The sequence below is a fragment of the Chelmon rostratus genome, chromosome 11, assembly GCF_017976325.1.
Source record: "Chelmon rostratus isolate fCheRos1 chromosome 11, fCheRos1.pri, whole genome shotgun sequence".
In the NCBI taxonomy this organism is placed as follows: domain Eukaryota; kingdom Metazoa; phylum Chordata; class Actinopteri; order Chaetodontiformes; family Chaetodontidae; genus Chelmon; species Chelmon rostratus.
Genome location: NC_055668.1, coordinates 9,866,156 through 9,891,774, shown reverse-complemented (window position 1 = coordinate 9,891,774; position 25,619 = coordinate 9,866,156). Strand labels below are relative to the sequence as shown.

General features: G+C 44.6%; 1 protein-coding gene across 2 annotated transcripts in view; it reads right to left on the bottom strand.

The window, feature by feature from the left end:
• unc5b (unc-5 netrin receptor B) overlaps nucleotides 1-18,195 on the bottom strand; it is a 46,765-nt gene extending 28,570 nt beyond the window's left edge. For both annotated transcript variants that reach the window (XM_041947553.1, XM_041947555.1), the window contains exon 1: nucleotides 17,431-18,195. In XM_041947553.1, the coding sequence (XP_041803487.1) occupies nucleotides 17,431-17,518 (88 nt within the window). In that variant the 5' untranslated portion in view covers nucleotides 17,519-18,195. The remainder of the gene's footprint in view (nucleotides 1-17,430) is intronic.
• Nucleotides 18,196-25,619: the final 7,424 nt, after the last annotated feature.

The following is a 25,619-nucleotide window of genomic DNA, read 5'->3' as shown; positions in this document are numbered from 1 at the left end:
ACAAGCTAAAGAGGAAAAGAGGGAGCGAGAGAGACAGAGATTGATAAAGACAGAAGGGGAGAGAGAAGTGGAGACAGAGAAGCCACAGGAGCCAAGATGACCTGGATTCATAGGACCAGTATTGATTACTTGAGGATGAAAAGCCAAAGAAAGCGTTCTGCTTAGAGACTAGATAAATGAAGTCACACGCAGAGACCTGGAAAGAAAGAACTGGGTGAACAAACAAAATGTACACACCCAGAGTCTAGCTAGTCTAACTATTGTAGCTGCTTTGCCTTAAATCTGACAAGGTGGAAGCAAGCTGCTTAATCCATTGCTACGCCGGATAATACAGTCTGACAGATAAAGAAGACAAGTATGGACCAAAACTGTTTGTGTGTAGGCTGAAACTACACACAAACAGCCTTAACAGGAGCACATATACAGCATACGGGAGACTACATGATCTGATTAGATTTTCCTCTGTGTGGGATTTATGGGGCAATCTATGGAATGTGCATTGATGATGTATGGAGGTTTGATACCACTCATACAAACAACACTTAGGCCCATCTCCTATTTGTAGTCTGGATTACTCTATTTCATGTAGATTAACTTTGTATAATCGCTTTGAAAATTCTGAGCTTAAAACGCTGACGACACCCAAAGATGCACCATCAAAGAGTTGTAGCACAATAAAACGAAGCGCAGGTAGCACATAAACTCCTGCCAAACAGAACGCTCAGCTCGGCTCCACAAACATAAGCTTTTATGCACGGAGCCCTACAGCACTGGTGCTTGTGCTTCTATCCATTTCAAAATCTGCAAAGACAATAGCTGCACTGGGAAATTATGAAAACTTTAAAGGACAGAAGTTGTGGAGAAATCATATCTTGTGTGATAAGGCAAGTCGTCAGTAAATCACCATAATGACCCACAGCGATTAATGCTCAGTGAACAAAAAGATTCTCACATTAAACATGCATTAACAGTTTTATTTTGGGTAATTTGAGGGCACAGCACTGACATTACCCTTTAAGTTGACATAACACATTTAGCATATATGATTCAGCATTACCAATTAACATTATTTGGAGTTACTTCTCTGGCAACCTTATCGAGTTAAGTCCAAAATTTACACTATTGTAGCTCTGTTTTGGTCTCCACCTACCCTGACATGCCACATGGTTTGTTACACAGAACCATTTGGGAAGGTGCTCGTTTGGAAAAGGGCAGGCACTTTCAAAAATACTTGGTAGGCAACTGGATGAACCATCTGTCCATCACTGGCTGACTTCAACCAATCAGATGAACGAATCACATGACTTAACAGGAGAGCGAAACTTTTGCCAAAGCCAGTTCTGATATAACTGGTTTATAGCAGCATCTACGCTAACCTCTTTAGAAAGCCATTGTTGTTTTTGAATGAACAGTCGCTTCTCTCGCTGTCTCCACACCTAAACTACGCCTGCAGCTGCCAGTAGTGACGCATAGGATGCAGACTGGTCCGAACGACTGTGGTTCGTGAATAAGTGAATAACTTGAAGCCTGGCAAGATGGATTCTCGGCTCACGTGATCCTGCGCGATCTGCTGATCTCACAAATCCAGTTGCCTCACCAGGTAAGTCTCCACCAATTCCTGAGGGACGACGGGATCTTTAATACTTAACTAAAGCAGTAACACTGCTGCAAAACTATGAGTAATTCTCTGTGGGTTTGTCACGACCAGCGATAAGTTTGGCACCTGATTTCGACATAATTTTGGTCTTAGTCTTTTGATGAAAAATTTGATTTTTGTTAACAAAAGCTAAAGAAAGTAAAGAAAGTCTGCTTTTTGTCAGTGCAATTTAATTTAGTGTTTTGTATGCATTTTTAATTCTTATGTCTTCTAAGCATGCTGAGACTACAGCTGTCACCATCTTTGTTGTGTACAGTTACCTTGGTTACAGGTGTTATTCTCTTATTATTCTTATTTTCTCTATACTTCTTGCAAGGTAAGTGGAAAAGGCCCTGTTTATTTGTGCACACACACAGTGTCCGTGTCACCCTGCTCTGCAGTAACACAACAGACTGTCTCCTCAGCAAATCCAATTGTAATTTTCAAACTCTCTAATGTTCCTGCTGCTCACCTATACCGATAGCATTAGCATTACTGCCACTACCTGTGCTCTCCACTGCAGAGCGGCGACTCACACAGAAGCTGTATGTGTCAAGTTTGAGAGCAAAAGCTAACAGATAACACAGTGATATTCCTTTAGAACATATAGAGGAAGATTTCGATGGCTGGCCATAATTCTACAACTCAATGTCACTCAATCCTTTTGAGTTACATAAATCACAGCTGACTGAAAAAATGTTCCATCCACAGCACAGTTTTACATTATCTTACCTTTTCATGAATGTCGGTGTGCTGTCTGCATGTTTTTCTTGCCCATTTCTCTTCATTGTAGAATTAGTGACCAATTAGTGACCCCAAAAAGAGACCCCTTCACACATTCTCATTTGTTTATGCAAAGTGTGCTGGTGTTGCAACAGTAGCAAACCTAAACATTCTCATTTCTTACCTGAGATGTCCCTTCCTAAAAATGATGGCCCACACAGCAACAGCAGTGCAGGCCTTAAATGGCCACTGTGCGCTGGAAACCATAAGAATAGAACTGCTTGACCCTCATATGGCTGCTGTCACTAAGGTCATTTGTGAAGCACAATGGCAGGCTGCAGACATAAAGGTGTTTATATCTTTCCTCCAATTTACAATCTATTCAGCATGACTGACTTCACAACTTCCATTTTCCACAACAGCAAAGAACCAGCTTTTAGTGTAGGCCTGAGTGTGCACACTCGGTGTAGAGGATGTGCCGGAGAACACACAGGTGAGAGGTGTTCGTGTCCGACCAGATTACAGAAACCATGTGAGGTGCACAATGCTGTTCTGCTGTGTATTATGTATAACTATATCATATGCACGACAGGGAGCTGTTTGAGTAGTTAACACCCTAGCACCAGAGCAAAAAGCAAACAGCAAATGATTGATGTGAATAAAATAAGACTCTGTGTGCAAATACACAAAATTCATGGCAGACACCAGAGCTGTATCAACTCTTCAGCATACTGAAATGAGTTATTAACATTCAGTATTCATGTTGAAGTTTCTGTTGTATCTCACACTAGTGCCTTCATAATATTGCAAATCATCCATTATCCAGAGTTCACAGCCCTCTGTCCCAGGCTTCACTACACATATTGTAATACCTTCAAGGTTTTGCTGCGCTAAGACCTCAGGCTACACTGGTATGGCTGAATGCACAAGCCTATGAAATATCTCTCAGCATTTGCACAGTCTCACCTTTACGTGACCCTCGACCTCACCCCTCACCTACACCTGTGATAGGCTCCTCACTCGTGGCCACTGATACAGAGAGAGCGCGCCAATTCTGTATACATGTGTATAAAAACAGCAGATCACAATCTCCATTTAATTACCCGACGCAGAGGCTCGCTACTGTGTTTTCTCCCCGTGAAATATTATAGCATGCATAACCAAACTATTAAAGTACTAAAAGTACAAGCGCTTAATATACAATACACCGTCCCCAATCACTTTAATGGCTGTGGAGACAGTGAAAACGATCAGTGGAGCAAATAAAAAAGAAGGAATGCAGGACAGAAAGAAACAGGGAAGCAAAGTGAATGGGGTGAAGTGATGCTACCTGTGTACTTAATGGGTGTGAAGATGAAAAACAGAGAAAGTTAGCTGAGCAGAGGAGGCAATTTTGGACGGTGTGAAATTCATCACGCCATCTTGTCTTAGACTCATCATGTTCTGAGGTGGCCTATATAACGAGGGGTGGCGATCAATAGCATCCATTTACTGAAGCACAGCTCATCTAATCACCCGGCGCTCTGCTGCCCACAGAAGGAGCTGCGACACACAGCCGGGCCTCTGGAGGAGAGCAGAGGAATGAAATGTACACTGCAGGCCTGGTCTATCATCAAGTTTCCAACAGCTAGCACAACCATGGCCCCCAGGCCTCGCCTCTCACTTCCTTCATCTCCTCCACCTCCTCATATGAACAATAAACCCAAGCTTCAGCGCCTCTACCCTCCTTCTCGCCATATTATGCACATGCACAACCCCATACGTTTGGCTAAAGTTGCATATCGTGTGGTCCATTAGGAATCTGAGGGGTGTGAAGCACAGAGACCAAAATATCCACAGCACTCTGTGTCTCTCTCCAACTCATTGACTGCATGCCTCAGGGTAACATCACAATGAGCACTCCTCGTCCCTGCTCCCCAATGCAATTCTATAATTCATCTTAATTGAGAAAAACAAGCAAGCAAATGGGAGGACTGGAAGGATGTGAAGTGCAGGTCGTGTATTTCTGGGACTGAGGGACTAATTGTATGTTTTCTCTCTGTGAAAGGTGAATGTAGGTGCTTACCATTGCAGAAACGGATTCACCTTTCTCTTCCTCCTCTAATGAGGTTCGAAAACTAAGCAGTGACAAATCACGCAAGAAAGAACAACATGTACAAAAAGAGTAGACTTAATGTAAAGATTCACTGTCATTTGGCTCAAGTGCCACAATGACGTTATTGATATGCGGCAGTAAGAGAATTTGGCAAGAAAATGGAGAGAAAAACACTGAAAATTAGACCCTCTGTGCAGCAAACATAATGAAGGACAGGATGTATTTTTATTTTCTGCACTCATTGTGTTTTTGCACATATACTGTAATTTATTCAAGGGTTGTCTGGTTCACATTCCAGAGCTTAGAGACAGAGGTAAAAAGGCAGATGGTGCTTAAACACTATCTTGAAAATGCGGAGTAAACATGAGATCTGAATATCAAATTGTTGAGAAACTTTCGGGCCAATATGGCAGCTCCAACACAGATGGAGCCCCAGCTTTAGCTGCACACATACAGATGCATACAGACGTTTCAGGTAATTAGCAGAGAATTCAGGCTTTTTGTTTTCTTTGTGGCTGTTGGAAGTTAAAAGCAAGCTCTAACTGCTTGGCAGAGGCAAATCTTGTGTTTCTGTGTACTGTTTAACATTTATGAATAAGAATATCCCTGCGGTTCTAATGTAAGATCAATGCGGGATAAATGCATGAAAGTGGGATTTCTACATTGGCAGCCACTATGCTAAATGTGGAGTCCCACAGTTCTATTTGAGAAAACATGTTTTTGGAATCTGCAGTACTGTATCATTTGTGTTTGCTCTCACTTTTTCATCCACTTCCCAGAGCCTGTGCTATCTAGGGCAGTGGTCAGCAGTTTTAATCAATTTTCCAAACACAGGAGCGCTACGGCGGGCAGGAAATCCCAGCAGGACAGTAGGGAATGGACATTGCAATAATAATAACACAAAATCTAATCTGAATTATGCTCTAAAGAGATTAGGTCAGAATAATCCCCAGAATAAACACAAATGGGGAGGAGGGGAAGGCCGCTTGTGATCAAATACAGGGAGGGGAGCTGCATCGCCTGCGTGTGGATGTTTTTATTCCTGATGGTGGGATTTGTGTAAAGTTGCGTTTGATTTTGGGTGTAAAAGTGATGAGGGTGTTTATTTTGGGAAATGAGAGTATGTCTGAGGCTCAGAGAGATGCTATTATTAAATCAGAATAAAATGCTTCCTATTGCCTGCTCAAACAAAGAGAGATTCCCTCAGCGTGATGGATTCCTGAACATTTGCAGTCACAAAGCCAAATAGAGTAGCTTCATTTCCGGGTGGGGTCCTGATTTCCACGCAGTACGACAAAGACCCATAAAAACCCATCAAACCCGTTCTCCATTTTAGGTGTAAATGAAGTTTAAACAGTGCGAACAGTGGCTTCCACAAATCTCCTTCAAAAAGGAAAGATGTGAAAGAAGGCAGGAATTGAGGGTGAATTATAAGGCAGCGCGTCTGTGATATTGGTTCACCTATTTTTACTTGGAGACAGTAACAATTTTCTGAATGCACAGCCAAACTAACTACAAATTAACTAAATAACTACTTTAACATCACTGACTTCAGTATGGTTAGAAGTACAGGGCAGAGTTTTAGCCAGTACAGCAGTGTCACACTTATTATCGTCGAAGAGGATCCAGAACTTTGTTAAGAAAAAATGTAATGAATGGTTTAGTTTAATTTTGGTGCCTGTGATGACGGGACTCCAGGAAGTCACTGCGTCTGACCAAGAAATTTAGCTCTAGCATGCACCCCCTCATAGAACCACATATTTTTTCATTTTGATTTCTGTGTATGAATCAAACAAACAAGATATAATGTGTTAATTCATAAAATTTAGAAATACTGGTAGATGGATTTTTAAATTGGACAGGGCCAGGCTAGCTGTTCCCCTGATCTTCCAGTGTTTAACGTTTAATATTTAGCTTACAGATATGAGCTGTTATTGGTCTTTTTTTTTTTTTTCTTGATTTGCTTGAATTACTGCAGGGTCTCTGCCGTGGCTCTCCCAGTGCTGAGTCTGTGTGGCGGGGGTTCAGGGATCAGAGTGGACAGGGCCGGGTCAGACCTCGAGGTCACCGGCCGCCTTTCTGCTGAGCAGGCTATTGTCCAGCAGCTGCACGGCAGCACCACTCCAGGTCTATTCAGAGTCTATTCAGCAGCCTCAGCTAAGTGCAATAGAGGACCCTGGTCTATTGTCTGACACCAAGTCTGTTTGAGCTGCACCAGAATGCTCACTTCATCTCCCAGTGAGTTCAGAGAAACAGTTAAGTCTCAACGAATGGGGGCGGATTTATACAAGTAAAAAGACACGTTAAACACATTCAGGCCGACTCCAGCTCTCAAACAGAGAGCTGCTTGACCTCGTGACCTTTGCAGAATGTCAAACCACACTGTCTGACTTCTGGTTGCTTCCCTCAACACAACACTCACAAATACAGGCTTTAGATACAAACAGAGAAGAGGCGCTGGAGGATGAGGGGAAAAAGAAGAATCTCTAATTTCATACACTTGTCCATTAGATTCTGCCTTATTTGCATTTCTCCTTTGCTGTTTGTATGAAATAAGAAGCAATAAAAACATTATAATGCAAAAATGAATAACAAGACACCAGTGGCATTGCTAGCAAGTTAGCTATTCCCAAAATATTGGCTAAGTGTATGATCACGCACACAAAATGGCCATATCACACTCAGTAAAAAAGCCATCTGGAAGCATCAGCACTTCTACGAGCAGAATTAAGTCAGAGTGCAATGACTTTCTCGTTTAAAGTGCCTCCAAAGAGCCCCATTATTACCTTCCCAGAATGCAAATGTGCTTTGGGCCAATTAGAGGTTGAGCCAATACCAATGCAAGCCCATAAAAACCCGCCCTTCCATAATCATTCAGCAATATGACTCATGGGTAAGATTGGAACACCGGCCTGTAAATGTGTCATGATTATGACTCCGTGCTTAAAATGAATGGAGGAGCTGTGTATTTCATTCCCACGGTGCTGGAGGTGAGCCATGCATATGTTAGTGTCAGAGCTTCTAATGAAATAAATAGACTTGTGATAGTACTTATTAGGCCTCCATAAGTGGCAGGTAAAGACAAGGGCCCAGTGGTGGATCAAAGGCTGTTAAATGTCTCTTTTTAGATCTCCTCCTATCAAGAGGTATTTAGGGAGAGAGGGGGTTGCTTTTTTGTTTGTGGAGACAGACGCCCTCATCCAGGATCTCTCTGTGTAATTACACGCCACAGAAGACCTTCATTCCTCTCCTCTTCACAGAGAGAGATGAAAGACGAGAGAGACAGGGGCATGTAATCGCTCCTCTGACTGAAAGAGGGGGAGAGGAGGTGAGGGACACAGAGAATAGAAGGACAAAAGGATGGCGAGTGGTGGTTGGGTTTTAATAAACCTCCTCTGTCTCTTGTTTACAGAGTCTCTCCTACCTCGGCTGATTTCTCTCTCTCTCTCTCACACACACGCACACACACACACAGGCCATCTTTGACTGAGGCTTTCATTATTCTCAGAGTTGCCTGTTCTCCGCCTCAAGACAGATGTGTAAATTGTTGTGCTAATGTAAGGCCCACTGCTGAGAGCTTTAGAGGGAAGGAGATTTACACACTCCACACCACTGTATAACTGTCACTCACAAACTCACACTCACAGGAGCATAAAGGAGGACGCCGTGAGCGACAGCATCTCAGCACACACACTCGGCAGACCCTGCGTGCATATGCAGGCGTGCATGCACGCACATACACGGACACCCTGGTACTGACAGAGGCGTGGGCGGACGTTGACATGCGCACGTAAATGTTCTATTTCCTTCTGCCATTCATACTCTGCAAGCCCAAGTATAACAAAGACTCCCTCACCTCATCACAAAGGGCTTAAGAGCAGCAGTGAAGCTCCAATCTGTCGCTGTTCCACTGTAAAACTCCAATATTTTTCCATTACAGGCTTTATTTACTCTAAAGGGCACAGGGGGCAAAACACCAGAAAGGCACCTGTTAATGAGCTCCTTTTGCTTCTGAGGTTGAGCCGAGGTGGTAATCTGAGGGATCTTTGTGTTGTTGTTTAATAGTATGGCAACATCTGTTGTCTGGAAACTCATCACACAATTGGGATTGATGCGAGAAAAGGGAAGGGGGGGTGATATGTGTCAAAAGTCATCAGGCAGGAAACAAACCAATTACCTAACAGTTACCCAGAATGCACTGACAGAACATGAAGCAACCACAACTGCAGTAATTAATTTATCATTGACAGGAAGAACTTGGGGAATACACAGAGTGAGATGAAAAGATTAATACCACTTTCATATCTGTACGCTAAATATGGAGCTACAGCCGGCAGTTTGGTATCTTAGTTTATCACAGAGACTGAAAACAGGGGGAAATAACTAGCCTGGCTCTGTCCAACAGCAATAAACGCCACATACAGTGTACCAGCACCTGTAATTTAACATGTAAGCTTAGCTATTGGCTGCTGGCTGAAGCTATATATTGACCGTACAGACCCGAGAGGGGTGTCAATCATCACATCTAACTCTCAGCAACACAGTGAATGACTGTATTAAGTTTAACAATTTCTTTAAGTTCTTTATCAAACAAAACTGGCAACGTTTGCTTGTTCCAGCTTCTCAAAATTGAGAATTTCCTTCTTTCTTTGTTTGATGTCATCTTCCATTGAATATCTTTGGTTTGGGACTGTTGGGTGGACAAAAGAAGCAGTTTAAAGACAACACCTTGGTCTCTGGAACACAGTGATGAGTCATTTTTCATTATCTTCTGACATTTAATAGACCACATTACTAATACCAGAGACAATCAAGAGGTTAATTGCTGAACATAATTATTACTTACTATCTTTGTACTGTTTTCATCTTCTTTCCCTGAGTTTTGGGTGACTGACTACTCCTCTGTCTGTCTGTCTGTCTGTCTGTCTGTCTGTCTGATGGCACCTCTGAGGGGTTCCAAACAACCCATCTGCCCAGGACTCTGCCGGTCCTTCTGTCTGTCTGTCTGGCTCTCCACAGGTATGTCTATCTGTCCCTGCGTGATCCATGTTTCTTATATTAAGCTGTGGAAGAGGAAGGCAGGGGCTGGCTGCAGCGTGAAGGTTGAAGCTATAGACAGAGAGACACCACTCAGTGTTTAATGATCCACTATAACTATACCTATTCATCTCCCCCTGCAGAAGTGCCATGGAAATGGTCCTCTGCTGAAGATACTGCATCATGCTAAATCATAACTCTTGAGCCGGCACTGGTGTGATTACATGAAACATGTTCCTCCTGCTGCTTTTCACGTATAAAAACCTTCCTTTGACACAAAGCGACACAAGGTCCACAAAATGAATGTGGAAGCAGTTTAACATCATGACGCCAGAGAGCGCATGAACAAAAAAGTGTCAGCCGCTGCAACGCTTCCACATAAACCAATCAAGCAAAAACTTCAAGCTCATGCCCACCCCCGATCGATAGACATCTATATGGCTTTCCTCTGCTTGAGTGAGGTGCTCTCTGTACCTGGTGTACCTCCACACACACACACACACACACACACACACACACACACACACACACACACACACACACACACTCACACACACATCTTGTTGCTGAGAGGATTGGAGGCAAGTGAAGCTGAGCAACAGCAGTGGCAGAGCAGAGACACCCAGAGTTAATGAACCCTCACCAGTCAGCATGGCTGTCCATCTGCTTTCATAATCCCCATAAACAGCAGGCCACGGGTGCTGCCCAACCAGCTACACACACACACACACACACACACACACACACACACGCTATCAGCATAGCATCATCCCAAAAATCCTACATGAAGAACGAGGGCTGCACATGTGCTTTGCGTGTGCACGTGTGTATGTGTGCAGGATTGGGTGTTGCAGGGGGAGGAGGGTGGGGAGGGGGCGCTGATGGGTCCATTATAATGCCTGTGTGCCTTAGCTCAGCTCACCAGCTAATCTAAGCAGAGTGGCGGGGAGAGGTGAGCGTGAGGTCGGCTGCTGAGCCCATCTGGTCAGCAGCAGGTAAGAGGCTTGAAACACACACCCGCTGACACACTTGATGCGCGTGTGAGCTCATACACTTAAATCTAACCTTAATTACATGCAGGTACATCTGCCACATTAGGCCAGACCTCGTCCCAATGCTTCACACATGGCACTCATTTAAAACGATTCCTAGCGCTGCAGCGACGGATGCCTGGTGGCATTTTGTAGCACGCGCCGCATACACCTGGCATGGCGAATGAACCAGGAGGATAAACCAGGTTTCCTCCTGTGCAATCAGAACGGCTGCCAGACCGAGAGAGATGGGTGTGTGCGCGAGCTGTGTGCTGATTGAGACTGGGAGTGTGACCCCACTGTGACCCATGCAGAAAAGGGAGTAATACCTAAGTAATACGGCTGGCTTCCCATCAGCGCGCACCCATCGCACATACACACACTCACGCCAAACACACGAACGGGGCCAAGAGGAGGCTGTCAGCCCTTGATTAAGACCAGCATCCAAGGCGAGAACAGAATCTTTACTGTGTGTTTGGAGGCTCCCAGTCAAAGTCTCCAGAAGAGTAGTGCGACTTAAGTCCTGGAGCTGAAGACGGGTGGAGGAATTAAAGGGTGGATGAGGGCGGATCTCATTCTTTCCCTCTCCTCTTTGCTATGGTTGTGATCCAAGAGGGTCTGAGCAGAAACAGGGATTATTGCCCCTACTGTGCGTGTTTGTGCGTGTCTGCATATGTTTTGGGGATGAAGCCAGAAACTGCATATAGCTGACATTTTCCTTTAGCACAATCTTTAAAGCTCCAAAGTAAGGGGAGGAGAGGGGAGGAGAGGAGAGGAGAGGAGAGGAGAGGAGAGGCAAGAAACCGAAACACAGGGGAATAAAAGGAAAGGAGACACAGAAAGGAATGGAAAGGAAAGAGGAGGAAAGGGGGAAAGGACACGAATAGAACAGAAAATGAAGGACAGGAAAGGTCTGGATGTGCCCTTAATGACCTCTGAATAAGTGCCAATCACCACTCCATTACTGACAGGGGCAATGAGCTTAAGAGACAAACATGGTGCTTTAACTCCATGTCAGTCACTACATTAAATAACACAGCAGCACACTGTTGACATGCAGCCAATCACACACAAACCCCCACCAAGCCCTCCCCTCCCCCCTCACACACTCACAAACACACTCAGCGAGCATCGTTCGCCTTGATTTAAAACACGAGGGGGGGGGGGGGGTTGTAAGTTGTTTGAAAGTCCTGCTGTTGCCTAGCTGCCTGCCATGCAGACAGAAGGACGCAGGATCATTTCCGTTCCCTCGCTCAGCCGGAGATGTGCGCACGAACGCTCAATACGCCCGTCTCTCCAGGGAGGTCTGTGTGTCATTCCCCTACTTTAGACACACCAGCTGCTCGGTGTGTGCGCCGCAGTGTTAAGAGCCCCTTCCCACCTCGCGCAAGCCCCCAGTGGCACCCACATCCACTTATACACAGGCATGACAAAGCTCCCCTCGCTCCCCTCCTTTACCTACCCCACGACAACCCAAACACCCCCCACATTCATAAGTATCCTGAGGGCAGATGGGACCCTAATAAGCGTTACACTCATAGAAATGGGATTCTTCACAGTGCCTTCTAAAGAGCTATTCCCAAACTCTGCCAGAGCGCTGGCTGGAAGAGAAATGATGGAGTGAGAGAGATATGGATGACAGAGGTTGGTATATGTGAGACTATAAAGCTATAAATACGCCTGATGAGACTATCAAGAGACTGAAGGAAGAGGAAGGGGAAATGGGGACAAGTGAAAGCAATTTATTAATGTGGATGTAGGAGAATGTAGCTTTGTACGCTGAATTCATAAAAGGAAGTCAGAATAACACTGACTGCCGCTGCCTTCTCTAATGCAGCACATTTCCTCTCCTGATGGAAAGTGTATTATTTAACACTCTTTAAGCAGAATTTTCCTCCATGTTTGCCAAGCCCACATGGCATACTCAAATACAAACAGACACAAACACAAGCATTACAGATTGGCTGTGGTCTAAGCTCTGAGTGGACTTGGCTCAACTGGCTTCTGAAGACAAAAAAGCCTCTGCTAAGAAGATGAGGGGAATGTACGTGGCCTGAAAAACCTCCCTTTTTAAGACGAGGACACACGCAGAGCGCTGGACCACAGCACAGCCAATCAAGCGCTGATGCTGCCTCTGATCTATGGACCTCAGTGCAGTCACTTTTACCAAGTGTGTGTGTGTGTCTATCTTAGGGTAAGGGGTTGCTCAGGATCTGGCGTAACCCCCCGTAGAGAATCCTGATCCTATTGGTCACGATACTCAGAGTGCTGCTGAGATCTAAAATGAAAATTCCTGCACTCACTCACTCACTCCTCCCAAGTGACCCAGCAGGTCTCCTGCCATTTTACACATAAATGCTACCTCTTCATCAGAGGATGTGGCTCCGTTTTGCATATCTGTGTGTGTGTGTGTGGGTGGGTGTGTGGGTGTGGGTGTATGGGTGTGGGTGTGTGGGTGTGGGTTGTGGGTGGGTGGGTGCTGTACTTTTAATGTCAGATGTCACTGAGCATGTCTTAACATATCAATCGACAAGAGAGTCAGAGATTTTTAAGCCAAAACCAGCAGGTGTGATGTTTACCTGTGCATGACTGGTTATGCAACAGTTACACACCTCTAAAGTGGCATGAGCACACACACACACACACACACACACATGCAAGTGAAGTATACAAGCATAGCTCCTGTTGAAGTTGTGAATGAGTTCTGAGTGTGTGTGTGTCCTGCGGCTGCCCCCCTTTAGCCCACACAAAGGGGCAGAAAGGCTCTCTGGAGTCTTCTATTCATCTAAAGCACAATGGAACCCCACAGAGGTTTTCTTCCTGTTTCCCTGTCTGCCCCACCCATCTCCCCCCACGGGGCAGGATGGAGGGGCAGGGGGTACCCTGTCCTGCCGGCCCAGCGGCAACTCAGCTCCCATCTGCCGCCGAAACTCTTCCTCCTCCACCCCCGATCCATCCATCCATCCATCCATCCACCCCCCTCTCGCTGCCGCCTCAACTTGTTTTACTCCGCTCGCTGACTATTTGAAGCCCTGTGCCAACATCTTTGTGTTTTATTTAGGGGAAAAAAACACCATCAAAAGTCACCAACAGAGTGAAATGCATTTTGTGATAACTATTAAAAAAAACTCGTTTGACCTTGGAAAAGAACAGCTCGGTCAACAACATTTTCAAATTTCAAACATCGGTGGCTTTAAATGTTTGGATGAAATTGAAACATTCTTGCATTTTAATAGTGTTTTATATGAAAGCACACAGGTAGGACAGACCATCTGCTGTGAGATAAACATTTTTAACCAGAATCCAAGCAGGCTTTCCATAAAATATTCAAATAGCTTCACGTGATGATAATTACAGACAATATTTCTGAACGCTTTTTAAATAACACACACTTTGAAAAACTTGGCAGGCTCAGCAATATTGATTAAATCTTTACAACCTCAGATTCTAAATACTCAGAGAGCATATTGTCTTTGCAGAAGAAAATAATGGCCTGTGCTTAAACCTAGATTCATCTCAAGTCTGCCAATCTCTGCTCGAAACTTTCTTCTGCTGCTAATTCTTCTTTCCATTCTTTATAGTCAGCTCCCTCTTCCATTTACCTCGCTGTTTTCCCCTCCTACAGAGCCCTTGCTGTTTGCTGCAGATTTATGGTCCGGTCTAACATGCACAGTATTGGCAAAGCATTAAACATGTCTACTCTTAATACTGTGAGCTCTCTCCATCGATAAGAGCCTTAATAAAAACATCCCCCTAGTGGATTTGTGTGTCTCTTTTTCACTTTCCACCCTCCGCCTCCCTCCTCGACAATATCCTCCTCTCTTAACCACTGTTTCTTTTGCTGCTTTGCTAGCTTTAACCTGGTTCTGCTGCACATTGCTCGCCTTCCTCTCATTCTTTTCCACCTATTTCACCCCCGACTCACCGCCTCATTCTCCGGCCTGTGCCAGAGGTTTAATGACGCTTGAATGCCACTGCTATGGGGTTTTCTTCTTTGCTCTTTTCTCATGAAGGATATTTAAAAGCCATGCCCTGAGATCAATCTATCTCAATGTGTCTCTCACGGATTCATTTCTCTTCCATCTCCTCTCTCTGTTTTTTCCTCCTCGCTTTTCAGATGGATGGCATTACCCTGCGTAACCCCTCTCCTTGTTTAGTTCACACACATTCCCCTGCAACAATCCCAGGCTGCAATTGGCACTTTTGCTCAAACTGCCACTCTTTTATCTAGTCTATAAATGCCTATTGGTACCCTAAAAACCTCCACTCCCCCCTGCAGCCATCCGGGTCAGTTACGCCTATGAGAGCCAAGCAGCTGTTGCCCTCCCACTTCTTTCTCCTTCGCTGTCTCTGATGTCAAGAATTTGAGCATCATAAGCACATTTTAAATATTAACAAAGACCACTTTGCACGTATGAATAATACAGCAGAGAGGGCAGCGGCTAGCCAACGATCCCATCCCCTGCCGCCTGACGGCCATAAAACTAATGCACTGCTCCGGGACAGAATGTGGCCTGGTCTGGCATGCCAGCAGGACTTGCCTGAGGAACTAGTTTGGCCCGTGGCCTGGCCCAAAGAGGGCTGTCTGTCTGTTTATTTATCACAGGGCCCAACCACCTGTCCAAATCTCTGCAGATGCAACAGCCTGGCAGCACTTTTGTTATGACTACATGTTTCAGAGACACTTTAATCTAATCTGACATCTCAATCTGTTGAGCGTCTTTGAAGCCAAATCTACTTTGGTGTTTGTTTGAGGTGAGCTTTGTTGTCACATTCTTTTCTTTTCATGCGTCTAAAATTCATACTTTTAGCTGTCGGGGAATTACAGAGCTCTTCTGACCAAACCGATAGTTCAGTGGCATTTTAACTAGCTCAAGTATAATATTTAAGAATGGGAGTCTTCTCGCGGCCCACGCTGTTAGTCAGGAGCAAGAGGATTCCCACACTCAACGCAAATGAGACAGCTCATCGGAGAAGAGTGTCACGATTCATCCAGCTCTCTATGGGAGTGTCTGACATGCTACGCTCCCTAACTCTGAACACTCGACTGCTCCTTCGCTAGCCTCACCCTCGTTCTCCTCCTGTCTTGACCTCACAGTCTGGACACCGGTCCACGGTCCCTCCCCCGAAAGCCTGGTCAGCTCCGTCTCCTGATGTGTCACAAATAATGCGCAAACACACTTCCCGTATGTCGGTCTTCTAATTCTGATGAAGTCATGAATAATGACACAAACAGAGAGAGGCAGCGGACAGCAGGGTAGTTACTCCAGACAAGTGTTCCTGGCAGTCTGGGTAATTAATGTGTGTGTCAACACAGAAAAGAGGAGCACCGTAACAGAAATGTGAGCTCAGCACATCCACAATGCAGGCAGAGACTGAGACAGGAGGGATCTGAGGGGAGGCGGCAGAGGAAAGGTACACACACAATGGGAGAGAAGATAAATGCAATCTGTCCGTCCCATCATGCTTCTCTAAATATATCTCTGCCTCCCTCTCTCCCAGACAGAAACTTTACTGGGGCACACTGAACCATTGTCCCCCGGTGTCCCCCTCCTCCCGGCCCTGCTCCCCTACCAGGACCTCAATCCTCGACTGTTTATGTCAACCTTTCTCATTTCTCATGCAAGGATTTCAGAGTGGTCCACAATTTTAATAAACGTAAGCTGCTTTTCTGCTCCGCCTGCTCAGGGAATAATACACACACAAGGACCTTGGGAGGATGTATGGCAGGGGGTTCTTACTGGCATTCAAAGAAACGGCCACGGACCTGGACAGACGGCCAGCGTGGCCTCCACAAGATTACTGCTGTCATTAAGTAGTAGTTAAAAATGGACTTCTTCACCAGAGACTCAGACATATTTCTTGGAGTGGTCTTTAAGCAAAGCTTGTGCAGATTCTGTACTCATTGTTGTCCGCATTGTTCTTTTTTTCCCCCTACTGTAAACCAGCTTAATCCACAATCCACTAAATCCTCAGATTTCTGCCATGTATTTCAATCTGATCAGGCAAAGGCAGGCGAGGAAAAGGTCCAGGCCAGTCTTCCACACTCAGCCACACTCAGTGAAATCCTTCTTGATGGAGGGGGGCAGTGTCACCTTGGCGTCCAGGCCCTGTCCCATCACCTCACCCACACTGACCTGCCCTGTGCACCCTGCGATTTCATCTCCATGAGAGCTGCTGCAGTCTTTGACGGCATTAACTGTGGCCAATCCACTGATCAAAGCCTGCGCTGTTCACACTGAAACACCGTCTAATGAAGTCATGATTAGAGGCGCAGGAGAGGTTTATGATCAACTGAATGTACTCGGGATTTCAAAAACAACCTGCACATCCAAGCTTAAAAGAAGTGTCACTTAATTTAGACGCTGCGTCTCGCAATGAGAAAAAGAATTATGAGAACATCTTCCCCGAAGCGCTTCAACTGCTCTGTCTTACTTTTGAAAAGCCCTCTGCCTCTTTCTTTTCGGGGAGGCCAAGAAGGCATGGAGCAAAACCTTAATTACTCCCTGCGCACCGGGGGAGTTTGATTTTTCCGCTCCAAGTAGAAAAGAGAGGTTGTGAGCTCGGGGGTGCTGTGAGGTTGCAGAGTTTGCTGTGGGTAAAAAAGTGCTGGTCAGCGGGCGGCCCCAGACCCCTGCGCTGTAGGTGCACTATAAAATCCAAGGCATCTATTTTAAATTGGGGAAAAAAGTTAGGGTCTGGCGGTGTCTTTGAGGGTGGACACTTTTAGCAAAACCAGCAAAACCGTCTGAATATTTCCTCGTTGTTTGACTCGATCTGTTCAAAATAGAAACAAGCTGTGTGTGCGTGCGCGCACGTGTGCGTTTTCTTAATGTTGCGCCGTGTCACATATGTACAATATTTCACATTGAATACAGTCCAAACTGCGCCTTAATGGCAAAACTTACCAGTGCCAGACACGACACTTCCCCCGACCAGGAGGAGAAGAACCAGAGGAGCGACACCTTGGTCACGCTGCATCCGAACAGAGAGCATCTTGTCCGGCTACGCCGTTGCGAAACGTCCTGGTTGTCCACGCAGCGTAACCTGCGGTGCTTCTGGCACACCAAAGTGGCTCCTGTCCAACAAAGTCTTTACCCCGGAAAGATCTCCCAGGAAAGAGTGAAACACCAGCCAGTCCAGTAATAATATGTTGAATGTCGTTGTTTTGGTAAATAGTTCTTGACTGACGCAAACAGAGCGCAACGCTCAAAACACATCCATCACCGGGCAGCTTGTGGCTGTCACAAAAAAAGATTGAAAGGGAGTAATTTCCGCCCGTAATCAAAGTTTGAAGAGGTCCGTAGAGATCACACCCTGTGGATATACAGGAACAATTTGTCGGTGCTACTCCTGGTAGATTTCATTTCCAGCCGCACTTGAACCCCGCTTGTCTGGGAGCCCTGCGCGCAAAGGTGCCGCAAAAGTCACCAAAAAGTTTGACGCATTTCTGCTCTGAACGGAGAGATGAAGTTAATCGATAGAGTCCCGCTTCCAGCGGAGAGAAACTTGCTGTGCGACCGTAAAAAAAGGAGTGCCAAGGGGGGGAGATGCTGTCAAGGTAGCCGCGTCCGCCGCAGACTCTGGGCTCCCGCGTCTGTTCCGAGCCCCTGGGTGTCTTGTCTCGTCCCCGTCCGCGAGGTGTAAACAAGAACACGGGGATCAGCGCTGGAGCACAATGCCAGCCTCCGGACTACCAGTCCCCGCCCGGCCAATCATATACCATCCTCCTCCTCTCAGAGTGAAGGCTGAACAAGTGAAGGTAAACTAGTGGCAAGCGAGGAGGAAATAGATGGGAGGGGAGAGATAGAAAACCCGGACCCGAGAGCGCACAGCCCAGCCTCTGGATTCAGCATTCAGCACCGAGGTCTCACTGCAGACAAATGAGGATGAGTTTGTGAATTTCTTTTATTGGAATCTATCTATCTATCTATCTATCTATCTATCTATCTATCTATCTATCTATCTATCTATCTATCTATCTATCTATCTATCTATTTTATTTTTCAAATCTAATTTTAAATTCAATAACTTAGACAATCACTTTTCCTTGCTGGCCCCAACCTAATATGAATAATCTGCGTACAGCTATCCGGAGTCTATAAAAGAAGTCCAGCAGCACCGGTCTTGGTTTATGAGAGCGTATTATTGCCTGTCAATCCATCCCCGGGTCCTATTTTACTCCCGGTGGCCACAAGAGAGCACCCTTTCATAAATGAGCCAATGAGGACGAGCCCTGACCGGCTCCTCAGCACCACTCTTCATTATCAAAGTCGTTTCCTGTGTGACTGGATGGCGCTGATAGTGTTTGATTGGTGAGCGGACACCACAGGGGCCTCGACGAGGAGGTGAGCGTTGCTTTGGCTGCTTATTTTCAAAGCAGTGGGAAGTACAACTCAATTCAGCTTCCTGTCACAGTTTACAGAGGGGGTGTTTTTATTTTGAATGTTGTTGAACTCTTTTTTTTTTTGTTGAGGTCACCTGTCATCTAGAACAGAGGCATCCGCTTTGAGTTTGCCCTCGCTGAAGTTTGAGTTTCTTTCGGTGGTCCTCTCTGCTCAGGCTAACGACTTTCCTCAATTTATTACAAAGTAATCAGGAGAGCCTGAGAGGTCTGTGCCTAAACTCGTAGAATCCAAAGTTACGGCGCATAACTAACGTTGTTGATGCTTTTGGATCACATGCAGGTTTCCTGTGAGAAGGATGCACAATATCTGATTTAGGATCAGCAAGCTGCTGTCATTAGCTGGACATATGAGGCAGAAATGGGTGACAAACCAAAGGGAAGATCTGAGTACATTGAAGGGGACATGACAAGTACAAATGCAAGCTTACTGTGGAATGGTCTGATGAGTAAGAAAATGATGCAAGCCATATGTTATGGTCTTCAGCAGTGTCAACCCTGCTGGGAAATTTTGAACAGTGTGCCAGACATCGCTCTGCAGCACCGCCATCAGAACTCCAAATGAGGGAATATCATTTGGAGGAATGCAGTTCCTCCCTCCAGCAGACATCCAGACGATCTAGGAGCACTGAGCATTGTTCTGGAAACCTTATGTTGTTTCCTCCTTCAATTTGTCAGCCAGCTGCTATATGATTTGGTGATGAAGAGCATAAGAATGGAATTTCTGTCTATGAAAATGTCACTTCCTGCCTTTCTCCAGCATCACTCTCTGTGGGCAGCATCACTCTCTGGCTCATACTGAGCGTAACATTCATTCCTTCTGTTGCTGAGTCACATTGATGAGTGAGGGGAAGGCTCATCCTTGCGTGACTTTTACCTTGAGATTGCATTAACGCAGTAGTATAAAAATGCCCAAGATGGAATGAGATACTTCAGAGTAGAACAGAGCAAAGCCCCGAGTTTTAGGCAGGGGGTGAGGCAGAGAGAGAGAGCTGGTATGTACAGTAGGCACGCACGCCGCCGAGCCCAAAGTGAGGCCCTCCTCTAAGACGTGACAGTATCTGGCAACAGAACAGCATTGCCGTACTTTGCTCAAATCCAACTTCAAAGGTTATAATTCGCCCGGACAAGTGATGACTCCTACTGCCTCCCTCCTCCGATGACAATTATGCTGTTTCCTGGAGCACAGAATACACTGTGGATTATTTATTTATTCTCTAAGTCTTTATTGTGACTGGTGAGGGAGCGAGAGCGAGCGAGGCGGGAGCAGAGTGACAGGGACGTGGACGGAGAGGGAGAGCGAGACACTGACTAGAGACACTGGCGAGAGCGAGAGAGGTTATGCGTGAAATGGAGTTCGCAGGTTGTGTTTGAGACAGATTTGCCTCGCGGAGCTGCAAATGCATTTTCTGTTTACATGCCCGTGCACGCCGTCGTTTCTGATTGTGTTTCTGCTCCACTTTTACTGGTCTGTTCTTTCATATAACAGCTCGGCGCTCTGCATAATGAGCATATACTTACATTACATTATGCACAATCTTATTCAAATCTCGCCATTTAGTGGCTCTTGCTGTGTGTGTGTGTGGAGCACTTTTGCGGCGAGGAGCTCGTTCAACAGATTTTACGTGATTGACTTTGGTGAGACATCTCCTGCCTTGATGAGGTCATGCAGGATGTTAACACATTGCAAGTTCTCAATTTGCCCTCTCTTCCTTCCCCCTCCAACACATATCCCCAGTTATTACTGAGACGATGACAATGGTGAACTTGCCATAAGTTATTATTTTGTTCTGGCCTTCGCTAAGACTAATTGAAGATATTAGTCAAGGGCATCCAGTGGAAAACTGGGGAGGAAAGCTGGGGGAAAGGAAAGCCGTAATCGAGTGGGATGGAGCTCATATGTGGCGCACCATACAGAGGAAGAGACAATGAGAAAGCTCGGGCTATTATTAAGGCATAATAGGTTATCCGCCGAGGACTGTTTAGCACCGCTGACTCTCCGTTGCTTTGTGTTGCAGGCTTGACATAAAAAGGATCAAACTGCCTATCTCTGTAAAACAGAGGGGGTCTAAAAATAGGAGACATGCTCTAGAAGTTGCTGTGGAGATAATTGAATATTATTTTCAGGAATGATTAAGTTGACCTATCCAGTAGACTAATTATTTCTTGCAGGCCAGAGGAGAACTTGTTTAATAGATTCCGGTTGCAGTGAATAAAGCGAAATAAAGCGGCCAATGTGCAGGCTTTCTGCTAACCAAGAAAACACCGTCTGTGGCAAAATGAATAATACCCGTCATTAGAGTTTGGCTTGGGGGATGTTCACAGATGTATCTCGCAGTATTTCACAGCGGCGTCCTCTGACATTGTCTTTGGATGTGGTTAAAGTTTCAGGTCACCTAAAGCGCAAACAAAACTTACACCACCGCTGGTCCCACTATTTTCTGAGGCCATATGGAACGTTTTGGTTTAATGCACCTCGGTTTGAGGAATCTCCCTCCACCCCAATAGAGGTGAATGAAGTTTCCTATGTGCTACAGCGTCCTTGTTGGCTTGAATCAGTGGTGGAAAGGGGTTTTTTTTAAATTTACCTGTGCTTTACTAATCGGTTATTTTCATTTAATCATACTTCACTACATTTCAGAGGGAAATATTATAACTTTTAGTACACTGCATTATGTGACAGCTGTAGTTATGTTTCATAACCAGTGTGGGGAGCGTAACTTTTGGAATGTAATAAGTTACCAGCTGCTATTTTCCTTGTTAAAAATGTAATGTAAAAAAGTAATGCAGCTATTTTAATTACTTCAGCACTGTAATGTAACTTATGACTTTTTAAATACTTTTTGATGACTTTTTGAACAAATGTTTTAAGGTGGACAATAAAGCTGAAAGATCAGCTGGTGCTTTATGTTTCCTCAGGTTTGACATCGAGCACTTTGATGTTGACGGTATTTTCATCTCTGGTAAACAAGCTTTACACTGGACTGTATTGTTAGAGCCCTTTTCTGATTTCACAAGTAAAATACTGTTGAATTTCCTGCACTGAAAGGCGCTCCTGTCCGATGATGTGACCACCCGTTTTGATGTGGTCAGCTGGTCACAGACATGGCACCAATCAAAACAATGCTCAAATTTTAACTTGGCACTGTTCAATGGATGGAGCCTGTCTGGGTGCAGGTTGTGTTCAGAATCGCATACCATGTACTCATACTAAGGTTATACTCATGCTAAAATTGAAAATGAGCATGTATACTAGATTACCAAGATTTTTTTGAGTAATCAACCACCCCAACAATGGATTGCACCTCTTCAGATTTACCAATGGTATACCGTGACGCAGACGGGTCCAGCGCCACACTGTTGAATTGCTGGATGCTTCACTTCTGATCATTTTTCAGCTGTGGCGATTTCGAATATTTGCAGATTTATAGAAGCTAATGGCAAATTGAAAATGTGCTCCAACGTTGTCGGAGTTGAGAAGCCGGGCCAGTCGTGCTCACAGACCCTCCTCACCCCACAGTCACCAAGACCACTGCAGCCAACACAACCTCAGCAACATTTCTATCAACTGTACCGCATTTATTGCTCAGCTTAGCAGCCTCCTCTTCTGCTTCTCGGTAAATGAGTCTTTATTCTCTACATCAAACATGAACAATAGCTTTTATAATAAAAAAAAAAATTTTGTGATCCCCAGTTTTCAATTTTCGACCTGTGATTGGACATGTGTTGTTGATCGGTACGCATTGTTCGAGTGTACTTCAGTGTGAACGGTCCTGCTGTTAATTGTTCATGTAGGAGGCAGCATACAGTACGAACTCACTGCGAATGTAGCAGGCAGCACGTTAGTCCGCGATTTCTAGCACAGTAGTAGAGACAGTTCCTTGTGAACCACCCTCCTCTTGATGGTGTTGCACTCAAATCTGTCCCAATGGCTTTGCTGACACACTTTGTCTGGAAATATGCCAAAAGAAGGCATTCCTGCACGGCGAGACGAGGCAAAGAAGCGGAAAAATGACAAGTTCTACACAGAAGATTTTCACAGAAAATGAAGTGATTGTTGTGTAAAAGTTACATTTATTTTGTGATTTAACGACTCAACACTGTTACATCTAAGTAGTTACTAACTACATCACTGTTGGTAACACACATCTCTCTAAAATTAATTTGTTCCCTTTACCTTTACCTTTATATCCCTTTCCCTTTTGCATCATAGCACAGCGTTTAATCTCACATCCAAACCAACCGACAACCAACATGCACATCTCAGAATCAGCTCTTTTCATCAAGGAATAAAATAAACACTCAGACTTGTAGACCCCAATTCAAGGGATTTACAGTTTTTTAAAATTCCTTTCTTTTCAGAACATACCAAATGACTGACCAAATGAGTGTTCTGAATGTAAATTTAGCGGTTTTTACGATAGTATGTCAACACGTGCAAAGTGCAATATAAATACACATGAATTTTGTGTCATTCATAGCAACGAGCTCACTGACGTCTGTTAACTGTGTGAAGAGTTTAGAAAAAGTGAACTCCGACTCCAGTAATATTTAACATAGAAGATATATGATCATGTTAGAAAACATGATGCATTGATATGGACTCAACTTGACCAAAGCATCATGCTGTTTACACATCACCATTTGTACCCAGTAATGTAATATTTATTATGCCAATAAAAACACTACTGCATAACAAGTGCTTTTATTTCAGACCACCTTGCTGCGTGATAATACTCATCTACTCTCACTTTAAGTAAGATTTTGAATTAAAGCCTTGTATTTTAATTTACTTTTACCTGAATGTTATTTTTTTCATTATTATTAAACCTTTATTGAACCAGGTAAATCCCACTGGGACCACAAAGTCTCTTTTACATGGGAGCCTTGGCCAACATATCATCATTACAGTGTTTCAAGCTGTATACATGCAAACATTAAAAAGACACAAAACAAAACATATCGTATCAACTCATAGCCTCATATGCCTGAAAAGACAGACAGGAAGCAGAGCATGTAGCTCAGGAAGCAGTTGCAGCTACATAGTGGTGCTGCTTTGGAAAACCAACAGACCTAAATATGGACTGGTTTTCACTGGAAATACTTTCTTTTAAGAAATATTCCCAACTGTTCAGTTCTACACTGCATTTATTGTAGGAATAATAAATAAAAACTCATTTTATCCTTTTTTCTTTTTTTGGATGTTTTGAGCTTTTTTCAGCCCGTAGACATTTTCGTTAAAAGTAAAACTGCCCAGTATTGGTTATGCCGATGATTGTTTGTGTTTCTGTGTATGTGCCTGTCATTGCCGTGTGCGTGTGTCCATGTGTGTGTGTGTCCCTGTCAGCGTGCATTGACTTCACCTGTCCTCCGCCGTTGTAATCCCTGGGTACACCTGGGCCTTTGGGCTTCGGGGCTTTTAGCAGATTGCATGTGTCAGACTTAGGACAATTACACTGATTGTCGCCCTAGAAACTCTGCTCTCCCTCTGCTTCTGGGGGTGAAAAAAGTTCATAAAATCAAAGGTGACGGAACAACATGGAAAATGAGAGAAATCTGTCTGCAAGCTGCTTTTAATACACATCTAACTTCCACCACGCCGTACAGAAGCATCACCTTGATAAACACATTGAAGTCTTTTCGCATATACAGGAAGATCAGTTCTGTTACTGCCAGGTGAATTCAAAACATTCGACCGAGACCTGTTCTCTCATCCTCACAAGTAACCAGAACAGCATATTTTTAAGTAGAGAATTGATCAGCCACAGTGATCATACCGTAGTTGATATGATTGCTTCGCTGGATTTGCCTTCATTTGTATTTGTTGGTATTCAGGAAAGACAGGAATCTTTATTCTTGTCTTATTCTCTGATGGCCACGATCAGATTGAGCTCTCCTCTCAGCCACACATAGGCGTCATTAGCAGACAGCGGACTGAAGAGCAACATGCTAGCCATTTGTGGTGAATACTTGGGCAAGAGTGTAGAAAGAGAGAGACCTCCCCGAGGAGGGTGCACCTGCTTCATGTCCCCACTCTGTTAAGATAAGGGCTGTGCATGTGACGTGCACAGCTGAGGAATCCTAAAAGTGAGCGATGCACGCTGAGAAGCATGACTCATTGGCACCCGAGACTCAGCTGTGCTCGCCTAGTGGTGGAAGAAGTATGCAGATCCTTAATTAAATAAAAGCACCAATAACACATTGTAAAAATACTCTACTACAAGTAAGTCCTGCCTTCCAGATCCTACAAAGGTAAAAGTACTGAGGTATTATAAGCTAAATGTACAAGACGAAGACGAAATCTGCACCTGTGACTGATGCTGTACATTGTTACATGTTACGTTATTAGATTATTAATACATCAGTGTGTGAGTAACATTTTACTGTTGTGAGCGTATAGTTGAACTACTTTATATACAGTTACTGGAGCTAGTTTAATTCAGAGGTTACCTAACAGGGGCTTGGGCCCCGTCCAAAGAATCACAAGATTAATCTGAGGGGATCGTGCGATGATTAATGTTGTAGGAAAGGAAAGAAGAAGAAAACGAAGTTCTGCCACACACACTTAGATTAATTTTTCATTAATTTTTTCATTTTTTTTGTGCCATTTTTGTGGACTATGGGAGAGTTTTGTCTCTGGCTCTGAACAGTTATTTAAATGAGGCCGTGTGAGTAGTGTAGGTAAGGTGACAA